Genomic DNA, 15,219 nt, shown 5'->3' on the forward strand with positions numbered 1-15,219 from the left:
GTTTTATAATTATGCTTATAATCATTGGAATGATTATAATTCTTAATATATTACCTTTTCACGCAGAACCACCACTTCCGGTTTGTTCTTTAGTCCTTTTACGTCTGAAATACATACAATGTAATAATTAGCATTATATTCGAAATTATATTACTAATGACTAACAATTTTAATTTTTGTTATATATAATTCTTACACACTCGTTATTCACTAAAGGGATATAAAGTATTAAAAATGTCTACGTGACAGCCTAGAAGTGAGTATAGAATTTGGAATTATATGGGTCGAGGCGCAGTCAAATTTGGGAACAACTGATCTGTACCATTAGCGAAAGTATAGATGACTATGTCAAGATAAAGTTAGCGGTAATATCGGACCTGGGTTGAGCAGTATGATGGCCTTGAGCGCGACGTACTCGGCCTGGTCCATGCGCAGCGTGCGCATCTTCAGCGACAACTCCGACAGCACGCGGTCGAAGATCTGCCCCACGCCCGCCTGCAGCGCCGAGTTGCGGTGCAGCGTCATGCCTGACGACGGAAACATTCGGCATGAATATAGGAATTTCTTCAGTCATTATCAACCAGTTCTTATTTGTCGAACAAATTTTTCCGAAAATCTATATAAATATATAAAGCTGACGATCTTCACTTTCCGCTGTGTTCACTCCGTCCCATTTCATTGGGAACGAGCCTATCACAATATTGAGCATAAATAGCAGACTTCGGGCTGATACTGAGTAGAAAAACCCAACATCACAGACCGACACGGGGATCGAACCCGAGATCTCAGCACTGCAGTCGCACCGTAATACAACTACGCCACGAGGCAGGCGGCAATACAGCGAGGTAGGCAATATAATCATATTCGTGTTTACCTGGCATTAGACACATGAGTTGTGGCGGCGCGGTGCTTCGCGAGTCGACGTTCTCTCGTTCATCCGTGAGGTACTGAAACCCGATTGACAAACACGTGTTTACAACTTTTTGTAACAAACATTGACAAGTTAACAAGTTCATTAAATACATCACCCATATATGAATGGGTGTGTTTAGCGCTATAGAGAATGATACAAATCGGTATTTTTGTTGGACCTTGAAATCTCAACATAACATCCGTTATCTGCTAGATTTGCACCGTCGTGGTGACCATAGATAATACATATGACATAAATACATGTAACCATAGTGTATGCCATCATAAGAAAAATGTATTTCACGACAGAAACTTTAATAATATGAAAGGTTATGACTTCACTGACGATTCGTTCATTTCAATACCATGAATAATTAATTACAGAAGTTTACTCATTACCTTATCGAGCACGTTTAAAATACCGGGCAAGCCATGTGTTTAATATCAAAAATCCTTTAGTTTGACACGATAGTTACCATGTCGGATTTCAGACACAATAGTAATTACAATATTATAATCTAGATAATAGAAATGGCATTGCCAAACTGTGGCTAAATTATACATAACATATTAGTTGAAGATGCAATGGAGAGAAACCGGTGGAGACAAATAATCCGCTCTAAATGCGGTACATCCAATGATGACCACGATCCTGTCATGAGGGACCGACTACAAAGAGAAAGACTAGGTATAGGCTATTATTATACGTGGCCAGTTTTTCTAGAGAAGTTTAAATTATCAAGAAAACTTCCAGAAGTCCGTAAGCAATTTTTACCGTCTAAATTATCACAAGACGGCTTCTGGAAATTCTGAAGCTTGTTAGACTTGCGGCAAGTCGCAGCCAAGGGTCTTTGCGCAATATATTGCTACAAAAACTTGCTATTCTATACTTAACAATTAAGTATAAGATAATCACCCACGTTAGTACATCTACAATAGCCGGTAGTCTACTAGCAAACGCATAATTTTTTGACGCACCTCCATAGATCTCCAAGCGATCGCGAACAAAAGCAGCTCGTTCCATGAGTTTTTGATGAGCAGTATCTGATCCTCGAGCTCCAGCTGTCCGAAATGTGGAATGTCGCGCGCCCACACCACTAGCGCCGCTATCTGTTTGTTGCCTGAAACACGGACGGCGGTAAATGTTAATTACTGGTTGTTGGTATAGGTCAATTATAACTTGTCTTTTATAAATAACTATGTGACGCGACACGTTAACCATTTGCCTGCTGATAAGCGTCTATAAAAATTGCAGCAAAACTCAGACATTTCGATGGCTACTAAGTAAACTATCGTATCTAAAAAAATTGCAATATTCACTTTTTTAACGTTTCGTTATCTAGTTATTGTTAATACCAAAACCCATTAAAAAGTTAGTAAATGATTTTTAATTAAGTTTTTTTTCGTTTATTAATTTATGAACTAAATGGATTCCGTAGTAAACAGTACCTTGTTATTTATCCAGATACGACAGTTTACTTAGGAGCGGATCGATTTGATTAGAGAACTGTGTGACATATATGATTAACATTATATAAAAACGAAAAACATAGTTCGCATTCTAGTGGTTACCCGAAGAAATAGTCAATGCAGTGTATAGCCTAACCAGGACAATAAAAAACTTGGTTCGCGGGCGCAAACTTTTCCTTTTATAATTAACGTTATCAGTGCAAGTCATTAGTTCCATATTTTACCACAAGATGGCGAGAGTTTCCATTTTCCTGGTATACGTACACAAACGGACGTTCGCACATAAACAACCGCTTAGTAAACAACATAAGCGCCAATCAACTTCAACTTTAAACGGTGACGCTTAAAGGTAAATCCTTGAACTACTTTTTGCGAAATAATTATTGTCACTTGTAAAATGTTTTTAGTACAAACTCGTACGTGTAAGTATCTGGCTTGTACCAACATAAAATAACGCCAAAAATATTTTTATAGGTGAAAAATAACTTGCTATTTTTAACCGAATTTACATATAAATGAACATATTAAAACCTTGCAGTGTGGATGTTTATGGACAATGCAACTGCAAGAAGTCGGCTTAGAGTAACCCTCAACCGACTTCTGTCTTAAAAACCATCTAGGAATGCCAATCGACTGATGGAATATGGGTTAATTAAAATTAGTATGTAGGAAATGATTAATGTGAGACGGCATACGTGTTAAATAAATAAACATATACATATTTGTCTTAATAGTGTATATCAAACTATGATATACATGATATCGAGACAAATCTATACTATTATATAAAGCTGAAGAGTTTGTTTGTTTGTTTGTTTGTTTGTTTGAACGCGCTAATCTCAGGAACTACCGGTCCAAACCGAAAAATTCTTTTTGCGTTGGATAGCCCTTTGTTCGTGGAGTGCTATAGGCTATATATCATCACGCTATACCCAATAGGAGCGGAGCAGTAATGGCTAATCTTAGGAACTACCGGTCCAAACTGAAAAAATATTTTTGCGTTGGATAGCCCTTTGTTCGTGGAGTGCTATAGGCTATATATCATCACGCTATATTCAATAGGAGCGGAGCAGTAATGGCTAATCTCAGGAACTACCGATTCAAACTGAAAAAATATTTTTGTGTTGAATAGTCCTTTGTTTGTGGAGTGCTATAGGTTATATATCATCACGCTACGACCAATAGGAGCGAAGCAGTAATGAAACATGTTGCAAAAACGGGGAAAATGATTAGTTTTGAGAGCTTCCGTTGCCTGCGCTGCGTAAACGGTTAAAGTTATGCAACAATGATGTATGACGGGATTGTTCCACTTAAAAAGTTCTAAAAAATATATTATAAAACAAAGTCCCCCGCTGCATCTGTCTGTCTGAACGTGTTAAACTCAAAAACTACCCAACGTATTAAGATGAAATTTGGTATGGAGACAGTTTGTTTGGGAAGAACAAAGGCTCCCGGGAAACTTCTACTTTTATAACGGAAAACTTTAGCCTGAAAAACTTTATAACGCGGGCGGAGCCGCGGGCAAAAGCTAGTAATATATATGCAGCGTTCCATCCCCAGATAAGGCAAAGTGATATTGAGATTTTCTACTCAGTATCAGCCCGAACTCTGGAATTTGTTCCTGATATGGCAATAGGCTCCCATCACATCATAGGACGAAATCCACAGCACTGAAAGTGGGTGCAACGAACAATCGTTGCACCCACTTTCAGTGGGTGCGACGAAAGCGTAAGCAGAGGCACAAGCCTCTGCTTACGCTTTCGAGGTTAAAATGCGCGAGTATGTGTATACAGGCATATGCTACTTAAAATAACAAACAAATAATTTCTTATATTTACGCAAATGTTAGACATTGAGCTAAAACTACGAGGTCTCCCCCCGTGACCATGACGTCTGCAAAGTCTTCGAAACGTCAAGACAAAATTATAATATAAAAAAATCGCGATAAAATCCGTAAAATAGTTTTTATTATAATAACTAACAAATCATTACCCCAAAATAAGTACATACATCATCAATTCATACTACAATCCCCCCAAGGGAAACTAAATTGCAAACGGATGACGATAAGCGATAATACACAGCGTATAGACAGCTGCCAGTTGCCACAAAAATCGTTTTAAAATATAATCCATCTCCATAAGTTATTTGTACGTTGGTGGGTACTGCGCAGTACCCAGGGCTGATTCACCACAAGGCGATACGTTATCTTTTTAAATACGTTGCCGCTTTAGCTAGATAAAACACCCCTGTGGAGTGGTGACGCGAAACGCAGTTATGAGTTTGTTACCGCATTGTGTACAAGTACATTAATTGTATTTATTATTAACCCATTTGCCATTTGAATGTTAGCCGGCTAACATGACAGCTACATGAACGCGTGTCACGGGAATATAACCTTTTTATTTATTCCATAATAAGGTTATTTTTCCGTGACACGCGTAATGTCATGTAGCTGTCATGTTAGCCGGCTTACATGTCAACCATTGAGTGGTCATCACTAAAGTCATGCTGAGTGGGCAACTTGTCGTAGCTACGACGCGACGTGTTAACTTTTACATAAGGTCACGGGGCCCTATACGGTCTACGGGGGCAAAGCCCTATTTTTACAAATACGGGCGTTCTAATCGAAGGGCAGTTTTCATACGTCGTTTAGGTTAATAGGGGATTCTTCTGAGCTATTATTTATACGGATATCAAGTTATTCTTTGATTCGATTGTCCGTACATACATCTTTCTTTTTATACATATAAAGTGATTTTGTATAATAAAGTAATTCGTAATTGTAGGCCGTCATAAGCTGTGCCTAATAATTATGATTATATTTATTTCAATTCTTTTATACACAACTTAATGTTTTACTATTAAATTTTGCTGTAAAGCGTAATTGTGATTTAACTCCAATTTAATAAAGAAGAAAATACTATAAGTTAGCGAAGCTGTTAGTAGGGGTAACGTCTGAATCTAATGAGCCGATTTTGAAAGTTCTTTCACTAGTAATGAAGTTACATTATCCCTCGGAGCTATAAGTTTTTATCTTAGAACCAGATTTTAATGACTGCGGAGCCCGGAGCAAAACCAAGTTCACAATAATATGATTTTACAAGTAAAACTATTTCTTATTCTATATAATACTATATATAAAGAGGTCGCTGAGATCCATGATTTAGGAATAACACTAGATACTAAACTAAAATTCACGTTTCACATTGATAAAGTACTTAATTCTGCATATAAGTCACTTGGTTTTATTCTCAGAAATGGCAAAGAATTCAAAAGTCCTCTACAACTTTATTGTTATATAATAGCTATGTTAGAAGTAAATTGGATTACTGTAGTGCTGTCTGGTCACCATTATATAAAATACACATTAATAGAATAGAGAAAGTTCAAAAAAAACTACTCTACCATTTGTCATACAGATTTAGACCACCTGCCCATATTAAATCTTATAAAGAAAAGCTTATACATTTTAATTTACAGTCTTTAAGTGATAGAAGAGATTTTTTGAATTTACTATTCCTACATAAGATTATGAATGGTGTAATAGATGCCCCTTATTTACTTAACAAGTTTTTATTAAAGGCACCAAATAGACCGCCTCGAAAACCTGGACCCTTATTTCATGTTCGGTTCAATAGAACTAATAAAGGGAAGCAAGCTCCTGTTCCTCGCCTGTCTATTCTGTACAACCAAACAGTTGGTTTCCGTAATGACGTCGACATTTTTGGTGATAAATTATTACAATTTAGATGTAAATTATTGAGTAACGCTGAATGTTAACTATGTATGTTTTGTTTTTTCTCTTTTGTTATAAATAGTATATAAGATTTTACGTAATTTTATTGCAGTTGTACTAAATATTATTAGAGTAATTATTGTTTAAGATTGAAAATATATATTGTGGCTCATGCTGTGACTGCTTGTAACTAGAGTTACAATTACATAAGAGACTGTTACTATATACATGTGTGGATTTAAATTGAATTGTAAACTCCGTTAGCAGTCCGTTAATAATAAATAAATAAATAAATTAATTAATTAATTCCTAGTGATGGTTTAACTTGTTAACCTGTGTGCATGTCTTGACTGAAAATCACTTCGATATACAGATGTAAGAAGAATTTCTAAAATCAACAAAATAGAGCTCAGACAACTTAATACTTTGTTTACACTTACATAAAAGATCAGCCGAATTTAAATTTACATCGACAATGCAAACTAAAGTTATCAACATCATGAATCCAAAAAAAAACATTTAATGAGGTATATCTTTAAAGACGTCACGCTTCAAGTAATTGTGACTTCACAATATTCAATTACCGCGCGTTTTTATACGATAAACGTAAACGGATCAGTGAAAAGCAAAATATTTTGAGTTACACATAGCCAAATGCTATACGAAGTCTTTAGAAGCAAAAAAAAACGCGAGTATATAGCAAGTATTTTCGAATATTTGCTCGAATCAATTTCACTGTTACTCAACCCTTTGTAGTTGAAAAGCAAATAATTAAGCTGTTACATATATACTAAAAGAAACATGGAATTTTATGCGATGTTTATAATGAAATCATGTTTTTTAATTAGAAAATTCGACAGTAAAACAATCCCAACCTCCACAGGGCATACATCTAAATCGCAGACAAAGTGCAAACAAAAGTAATCTGACGATGTTATAGTAAAGTGTAGTTTTATTGATTTTACCACCGGCCGCCTGGATGACGTCAGACCCTTAGGTATTCTCGTACACAGGTACGCACTACCGGACGGTCGATAGAGTACCTACACAGGGTACTTTTAAATCATAAGTACAGTTGCATAACGAGTAATATTATGAGTACTTTATTTTTAATCGACTTTTTCGTGACTCAAGTCAGTTACTAGTGGAAGGGTGCTGAATATATTTTATTGTACTGGATAGCGATTAAAATCTTTGCATGATAAAAACCCTCTATAATAGCTCGTGCAGATGAGGTCTGTTCCGAGGCCATCATTTTGGTTACCGTCGAGGAGCATTTTTTTCGTTGTATACATAACCTTTGAACCGTATTGTACTTACCTACAAGTCGAAGTTACTTTGCGTTTTCCTCAGAAAAATAGTTTTTGCGTAATAATGCCTGTCTTTGTCAAATAGAAGCAGATCTTTTCGGTTTGTTTTGAAGTCCGATTTTTTTTTTTATAAATAATTTGTTGGAACAAAGCACACGCGACGGCAGGAATCTTTTCACAAAAATGGAGTAATTATGCTGATCTTAACATAGTTAATTACCCCTTTTTGTCAAATAAACACTGGACTACAGTGAAACTAGTTCTAGAACATAGTGACACTCTCGTAGCGATTTAAACACTCAAATACAAATGGTGTGACCTCTTTACACTCAGAACAGTCGTTCCCATTAATAATAATTTGACACCTCGACTAGTTTGCACATTTATTTCAAAGTACGCGATAATATTTACATTCACATATACTCGGAATCGACATTCTTCGACTTATGAACGTAAACTTAAAATTCTTCTTTCTTTTAATTAGCTTCATAATCTAGAAATCGGCTATTAATAAGTCTAAAATTAATATTAGTTTTTTAAGTTTTAAATAATCTTCTTATTTATTTATTTATTTTATTAAACAAGATACCAAGAACGTATCGCAGTAAACCAAATTCTTAATCTTATTCTTCATCATTCAATGTTGTGTCCATCTTGAAATGTTTTGGCGGAGTCGATGACGAGCTGTATCCATGCCCTCCTATTTTCGGCTGTCCTCAGGTCAGTGGTAATAAGAAGTCTCGTCATACATTTATTTGATCAGACCAGCGGATAGGTGATTTAAATATTAATGTTGATAAACTAATTTCATTTAACATGTCCCACTTACTATCCCGAACTTTGGCAAGGCACAATATATACATTAGTTATCGCCAATAAATGAATCGTTCGCAACAAGAAGGTAAGCAAATTATAATAATGACAGTTGATTAGAGCCATTCAATGCGGAATATCGATAAAAACTGAATTATGCGTAATTGTGGATTTCGCTAAAGTGTTCATAGCATCAAAAGGATACTGATTATATTTATAAAACCATGGCATGGTTTCCTTTTTTATTATTTTAGTATAAAACATGGCTGCAATTACCATGAACATGCTAAATGCTTATTAATTCCCAAATATGATGGACCAAAATGTATTGGAAAGTAAACATAATAGCAGATTTCAAAATTTAAGAGATGAATGTACGTTGTACACAATTTGGATGAATGAAATGAAAGCACAAACTAGCCTTGTCTGCAGGATGGATGCTATTGTCATGCTAGAACACTGACTTGGAGGGATAGCTTTGTGGCTACGTTTCCTACGATTTTCTAATGAAACCCTCCGCTTCCCCAGTACAAACTAGTACAGTTTTAAAGTCAGTAACATTCTTATAATTACCATATTAATAAGTGAAATACCTTGCGGAACATTATGGTCATGTTTACTGTTCAGTTGCAATTAAACTGCATAACCGTTAAATGTATTATAATATATTTTCAGTTGCAGTTTTCTTAATGTGAAAACTTATTTTGAAGCAGCATTTATTTGGACCCAGAAATTGTAAAAAAATATTTAGTTTCCGTAAAATTTTACTCTACCAACAGATCGGAAAGCCGTTTCCGCCTAAGAAGAACGGGAAAGAAACTCTAGTGTAGCTCTGTTCAAAGTTATAAAAACTGTTACAAAAATGCAATTTATTTTTCATTATGTTTAGACCAGTTTATTGATTGACTTCCGAAATAGTTTTTAGATTGCCCATGCGTGTGAACACAACCCTTCTATCACGAAATTGATTAATTATCTTAAATTTTACAAATATACTATAAAAAAATATATACATATTATGGTAAGCGAAATGTGCACTCCACATTAGCAGCACTCGATCACGAGTACGACGCATGTGCCAGCTATCCACCTTCTCAACCATGGTCCATGCTGGAGGGAAGCAGGCATGCGATGCCGCAGCAAGCATAGAAAACATTCAGTAATCACTAATCTTTTTTTGTAACTATATATAATATTAGCCCTGTATTATATACTAACCCACTGTTGGGCACGTGCCTCCTCTACTACTGAGAGGGATTAGGCTATAGTTCACCACGCTAGCCTAGTGCGGATTGGCAGACTTCACATACCTTCGAAATTCTTATAGAGAACTTCTCAGGTATGAAGGTTCCCTCACTATTTCCTTCACCGTTAAAACAAGCGATAATTCACAAAGACTGTAACTATATATGCCAAATTAATATTTATTAAATTAATATCAAATTTTTTGTGATAATTTTTCCCCGCAGTAACCGTAAATCACGATATAACTTCGCCGCCGACACGTGCAGATGTTCAGAAAGTCACCCGAGTACCTCGAAGACTAATGTCTGACTTGAAGTGGCTATTACACGGTGACGTAAAGCAAACCAACGGTGGCACCACTCTTAAAGGGAAAATATAAGAAACGACGGCTCTTACAATACTGGATGTCCAAAATTAATCAAAATGGATCCGGGCAGTGGAATAAACGTGGCATAGGATAAAACGGCCGTAAATCTCATCTCGGCTGATCTCTCCAGAGGCTGACAGTGAAGCATATTGTGACATTGAATTCGTGCAAATTATCATTTATCGATGGACACTTAAAGTTTAAACGCATATATTTCTGAGAAATGTTGAATAATAAACTATTATTCTGATTTTTCTTCATTGGCCAGTCAATATTTTTTTTGTTTTTATAATTTAATACACGAGGATAACGACATCAAATTTATTGTTTATGCCGATTAGCTACAGATCGCACCTAGTGGTGCTATAAATTTTTTATTTCGCACATTATGCTATTAGTACAAATCGATTTGATATCCTGTTGTAAATACAGAATGAGGATTTAACGATATATACATACATGTATAAGCTCGAAATGTATATCGAACTACCCAAGGTTGATTAGTTCTAAGTTTTTCAAAAGAATTTGAACTCTATAACATATTATTATGGGTTATATTTGACTCGTTCTTAGATTTATACATGTTTACGTTATACTTAACGATCGCTTATCTTACAAACTACACTTAAGCTAGTCAGTAACAAATATTTATTTCAATGAAACTTTAAAAGAATAATAAACAGTTAAAATAGAATGGAATATATTAGAAGTACATCTAAAACCACTAACGATAAAACAAACAATAACTAATAGAAATGTTCAAATCAAACAAAACCGAGAGTAGATTTACTGAAGCTTTACTGCGAGCTTTGTATTGATTGAATTTTGCGAACGTAATACCGAGCGGCGTAACTTAAAAGCTCTTGTGGACCAGAATGTTGATTGATTACGCACAGATCTAACTTTATAGTTTCTACATATAGGAGTTATTAAAACTTTTATTACGCTATGACTACTTTTTACATCACGACCATGTGAACATGGCTATAACAGTCGGTGTTGCCAGGTCGCCGAGACGCGCTCTTTTTATTTGTAACATAGAATCTGTATATATTTTTGTCACAGTGACCTTTTCTCTTTAGGTCTCAGTACTACTATTTTCTTAAAACGATTTTCTAGTTTAAAACCGAAAAACACATATGTATAAATTGGCACATTTCTGTACAAATTGTTCACGAATTATATATATATGTATAATTCGCACTAGCACTAGATTTTCGACGATTGCCACAAATTATCTATTTTGGAATAGGTCGTTATTTTATTAAGAGTGCGAAATATAAATAAATCTATATACCTGACAGCACTGATAACGGCTATATACTAGTTTTATTTTCCATAAAAAGCATTAGTCAGAGCCCAGAGCTCGCTCCAAATTTGAAACTTATAGGTACAAAAAATACATTAAACCAACCAGTTTCAACTTATGTATGCTATCGTAATATGTTTATGTACATAAATACATATCAATGTTTTGTCGTGTGGAATTTTAGGTTTTACTTTTTTGTTGCTTTTTTTTGGCACAATTGCGTTTTGGCCTTATGGCGGACGCCGAAATTTAAATGTTAACCTTTGATACCTTCCCCGATACGTAATAACTTAGTCATACAGAATTTGACAACGTAAAAATAGTGTTTCATATGTTAAATTCAGCAGCGAATTATAAAAAAACAGAAGTTCGTGTCGATAAAAAAGTGTAAAAATGATTTACTGGTTATAAAAAACACCTATGAATTTGTTAAAAAAAATATTATATTACAACAAAATTATTAGATAATAAGTTATTAAAGTATCAAACTTGTAATATCTCTCTGATGTTAGTAGACTGGTTATTTTACTCTCATGTAGTTTGCTATTATCACTATTTTAACTATTTACTATCATTTTCGTTTTCGTTTAATAGTGCTTACACTTTATTCACTGAAGCGTGCCTGTATCAATCAAGGATGGCACGTTACTTCATAAAAAGTAAGTTAGATTAAACGTTTTTTAACTCATGCGTAAACGCAACCTAACTATTTTGATAAAGATTAGATCCACTGCTCAATTCTCATTACTTACAGCGATTACGCGACTTTTTCATTTTTATACATTGTACCAAAGAGGGGTATACTAGCTATATTCGGATATACAAGTTATATTCAAGTGATTAATTATAATAGATTATATCATTACATAGATACGTATATCGTGTAATTTAAGTATAATAGGAATAGCCACGTGACCTACGCACATTTCAATATAACTAAAATGGTTTTTTTTTTTCTATATTTACATTTACGCATAGCGTATGTCATCATCGTATCCTAATACATAGTACAAACAAATAAGTTTGTAGTTCAGCCGTGGCTTCGAACAGAATTCGAGCTTGGATGCCGTTTGGCTAACATAAGATTTCATAATAAACTAAAATGTTCCAAAATCTAACTTAAGATTCAGACAACATAGGACGTAAGGTAAGATGATTGATGATCATAATAATACGTACTTAGTTTCCTCAAGTGCGTAAACTTCGTCTGGGACTTCCCCAGGTAGTGTCACACAAAAGCATGTTTATAAAAAACTAGCTGTTGCTTGCGGCTTCGAAAGCAGTTTTCCGGGATAAAAGTCCCGCTTACGCATTGTAAAAAGGTATCCCATTGAATTGTATTTATGGCTTACTATTTTGGTCATAGCGGCTTCCATATAAACGGTATATATGCTGTCGCGGAATTTTATTTAGAACTATTGAAGACGAGCAATCCTATGGTACATAATCTTTGTCTAACTCCAACGGTTTAGGCCGCGTGCGCCAGGATAGCATTTTTTTCCGACTTACTTCATATGTATCGTTTTTATTATGACCAAATTACACAAAATCATGATAAATTATAGCGTGTCTTATTCTGATGTAAAACCAATATTACTGTAAAGTTTCATCCAAATCTGTTCAGTAAATTTTCGTGAAATAGGAACAAAAATACACACATACATACGTACACATCCATCCTCACAAACCATCGAATTTATAATATTAGTAGGATAATACGCTTACCTATCTGACAGAGGCTAGAGACAGGTGCGCGGTACTTGGCTGGTACGCCACTTTCGGGACCCACGCGAAGAAACTGGAACTCTTCGGGCGGGTCCGCGACCAGCGACTCAATCTCTAGCAGCCGCTCGATCGACAGCTCCTGCGGATTCACATTCTTCATATCAGCAGTGTAGAAGTTATCACTTACCGTACGACCATCGGCAAACGCGTCGACCACCTACATCCAGAAACACATTAGCATTCCACTAACGAGCTCTAATTAATCAACATTGGTTTTTTAACATTTCCATCCTCACATTAGAAACATATGGCCATAGAGTATATAAATAATAATTCGACAGCGACAATCATCGCTAATTATACGACATTAAACACTTCCATATTTCATCGGTTGACGCGGTTGTTTTATGTTAATTTTGATAGCGACGGATCCGATTGATGGCTAGCACGAGGCGAATAGCTATTAGGCTGTTCATAAATCTTGGAAAGCTACTCACAGAAGCATCATTCTAGAACAGACAGTGCTAACAACAAAAGTGCTGAGTTATAAATCAGTTTAAGTGGCGCGACGGATTGTTTGTACTTTCACGTCGAAGCGAAGTCATTAAGTGAAATTATTTAGAAGGGAATTTATACTCGTAAACTTCAAATACAGCCAACATCCAAATATAAAGTGAGCCCCGTCATCACATTTGCCAAACAAGTGAAACGAAACCAGATCGATAGGCGAGCAATAAACAAAGAATCTGTTTTGCGGCGCGTTGTCGGCAAGGTTATTTATAGTACGCGCAGTTTTAATTAACTTTACCCAACATTGCTTTATTGTATTTCGCGATCGATTAGTCTTTACATTGATTGAACTTTATTGGCTGACTAAAATTCAATTTGACTTATAAGCGTTTCAAAATTTATTATATTACGAATCAATCGAATCACCACGGTGATATTTGTAGCATCTGTGGAGCTAAATTAAAAAAGGTACGACCGTATGAATACAGCAAGAAATAAATAAATTGATGACATACAACATGTAAAAACAAGACAAGATGTGAGTCATCCTCTAATAATAGAAGATACATCTCTTAATATAGGAACTATATTGAAATCGTTTTGAGCAATTAGTGACATTTCTTTTATACTGGCTCGTAGGAAAATTGCGATAGTATATTTGTAAAACAATTTATTTTAATGAAAATCTGGTAATGAACTGACACAGTCCGCTAATCAACCAAATATGTGAGAAATATTTAAAATTTATAGCTTACGGAAACATAAATAACTTCTCATTTAGGTTCAACCTTTCCACTTGATTGATAGACAAATATATCTTGTGTTTTACTTATTATATTTACAAAAAATATTACAAGTTATACATAGTAAAAACCCAAATATCATTATCATTTAAAAAAAAAATCATTCGTTTTTTTCATATGGAATATATTATGTTTAATTTTTTATTTAAAAGTTGTTTTTTATCAAGATTCTTTCAAACTGATACCATGGCATTATATAAGGCAGACTCACTTGCACGGAGCTACTTGGGTGGGCGTCCTCGGTGCCTCTCGCCGCCCTCTGCCTCTCTTCTTGCACCGCCTCCCTCTTCATGCCGCACGCCAGACATTTCTGATAGCGGCAGTACTGACAACGGTTCCTTTGACGTTTGTCAATGATGCAGTTCCTATCCTCGCGGCACGCGTACGTGAGGTCTTTCCTTACTGTCCGTTTGAAAAAGCCCTTACAACCTTCGCAACTGAAAAAGTAAATATTCATTCGACGTTATTAGTCGGAGCTCGTCGAGGTTTTTAATGAATCAATGTTTATTGCAATGTCGAATAGATTGGAAGGGGGCACACCGAGAGCATCGGCTAAACGTGGCACGTATAAATACATTGTGTAGGCTAGTGGCACACATTTAACAAGTATTTTTTCAATGCGTTTTTGACGCGTCATTATAACTCCAACTTGTGTAACGTAATCATGTAAAATTAATGAATACAATAATTTGTGAGTTGTATTAAAGTATCAATAAGTATAGTAATGACTTCATATAGTAATGAAATCATAATAATTATTATAATTATTATGATTTCATTACTATATGAAGTACTATACCTATATTCAAGGACAACTTAGCCTTATAGTAAAACAATAGACCACCGTATAAATAGGAGGTTTAGATCAAAGAGATAGAATCCGTCATAACACCTGCTGGTGTGACTCGAACGTGACCAGAATCTGAGACGTTTGCTACAGTCTTCAAATTTTGCTACATTACATAAGTAGCTTATTTTGGGCTTGTAGCTACAGAATAAACATGAAGAACAAAACT

General features: G+C 35.1%; 1 protein-coding gene across 8 annotated transcripts in view; it reads right to left on the reverse strand.

The window, feature by feature from the left end:
* LOC115452308 (protein ultraspiracle homolog) overlaps positions 1-15,219 on the reverse strand; it is a 52,880-nt gene that overhangs the window by 3,332 nt on the left and 34,329 nt on the right. For 7 of the 8 annotated variants that reach the window (XM_030180802.2, XM_030180798.2, XM_030180794.2 and 4 more), the window contains 6 exons: positions 14,415-14,640; positions 12,891-13,044; positions 1,891-2,033; positions 875-947; positions 378-527; positions 55-104 (listed from right to left, as the gene is read on the reverse strand). In XM_030180802.2, coding sequence (XP_030036662.1) covers positions 55-104; positions 378-527; positions 875-947; positions 1,891-2,033; positions 12,891-13,044; positions 14,415-14,640 — 796 coding nt within the window. The remainder of the gene's footprint in view (positions 1-54; positions 105-377; positions 528-874; positions 948-1,890; positions 2,034-12,890; positions 13,045-14,414; positions 14,641-15,219) is intronic. The other variant, XM_030180801.2, reaches the window with a different exon arrangement.

The sequence above is a fragment of the Manduca sexta genome, chromosome 23, assembly GCF_014839805.1.
Source record: "Manduca sexta isolate Smith_Timp_Sample1 chromosome 23, JHU_Msex_v1.0, whole genome shotgun sequence".
NCBI classification, from domain to species: Eukaryota; Metazoa; Arthropoda; class Insecta; order Lepidoptera; family Sphingidae; genus Manduca; species Manduca sexta.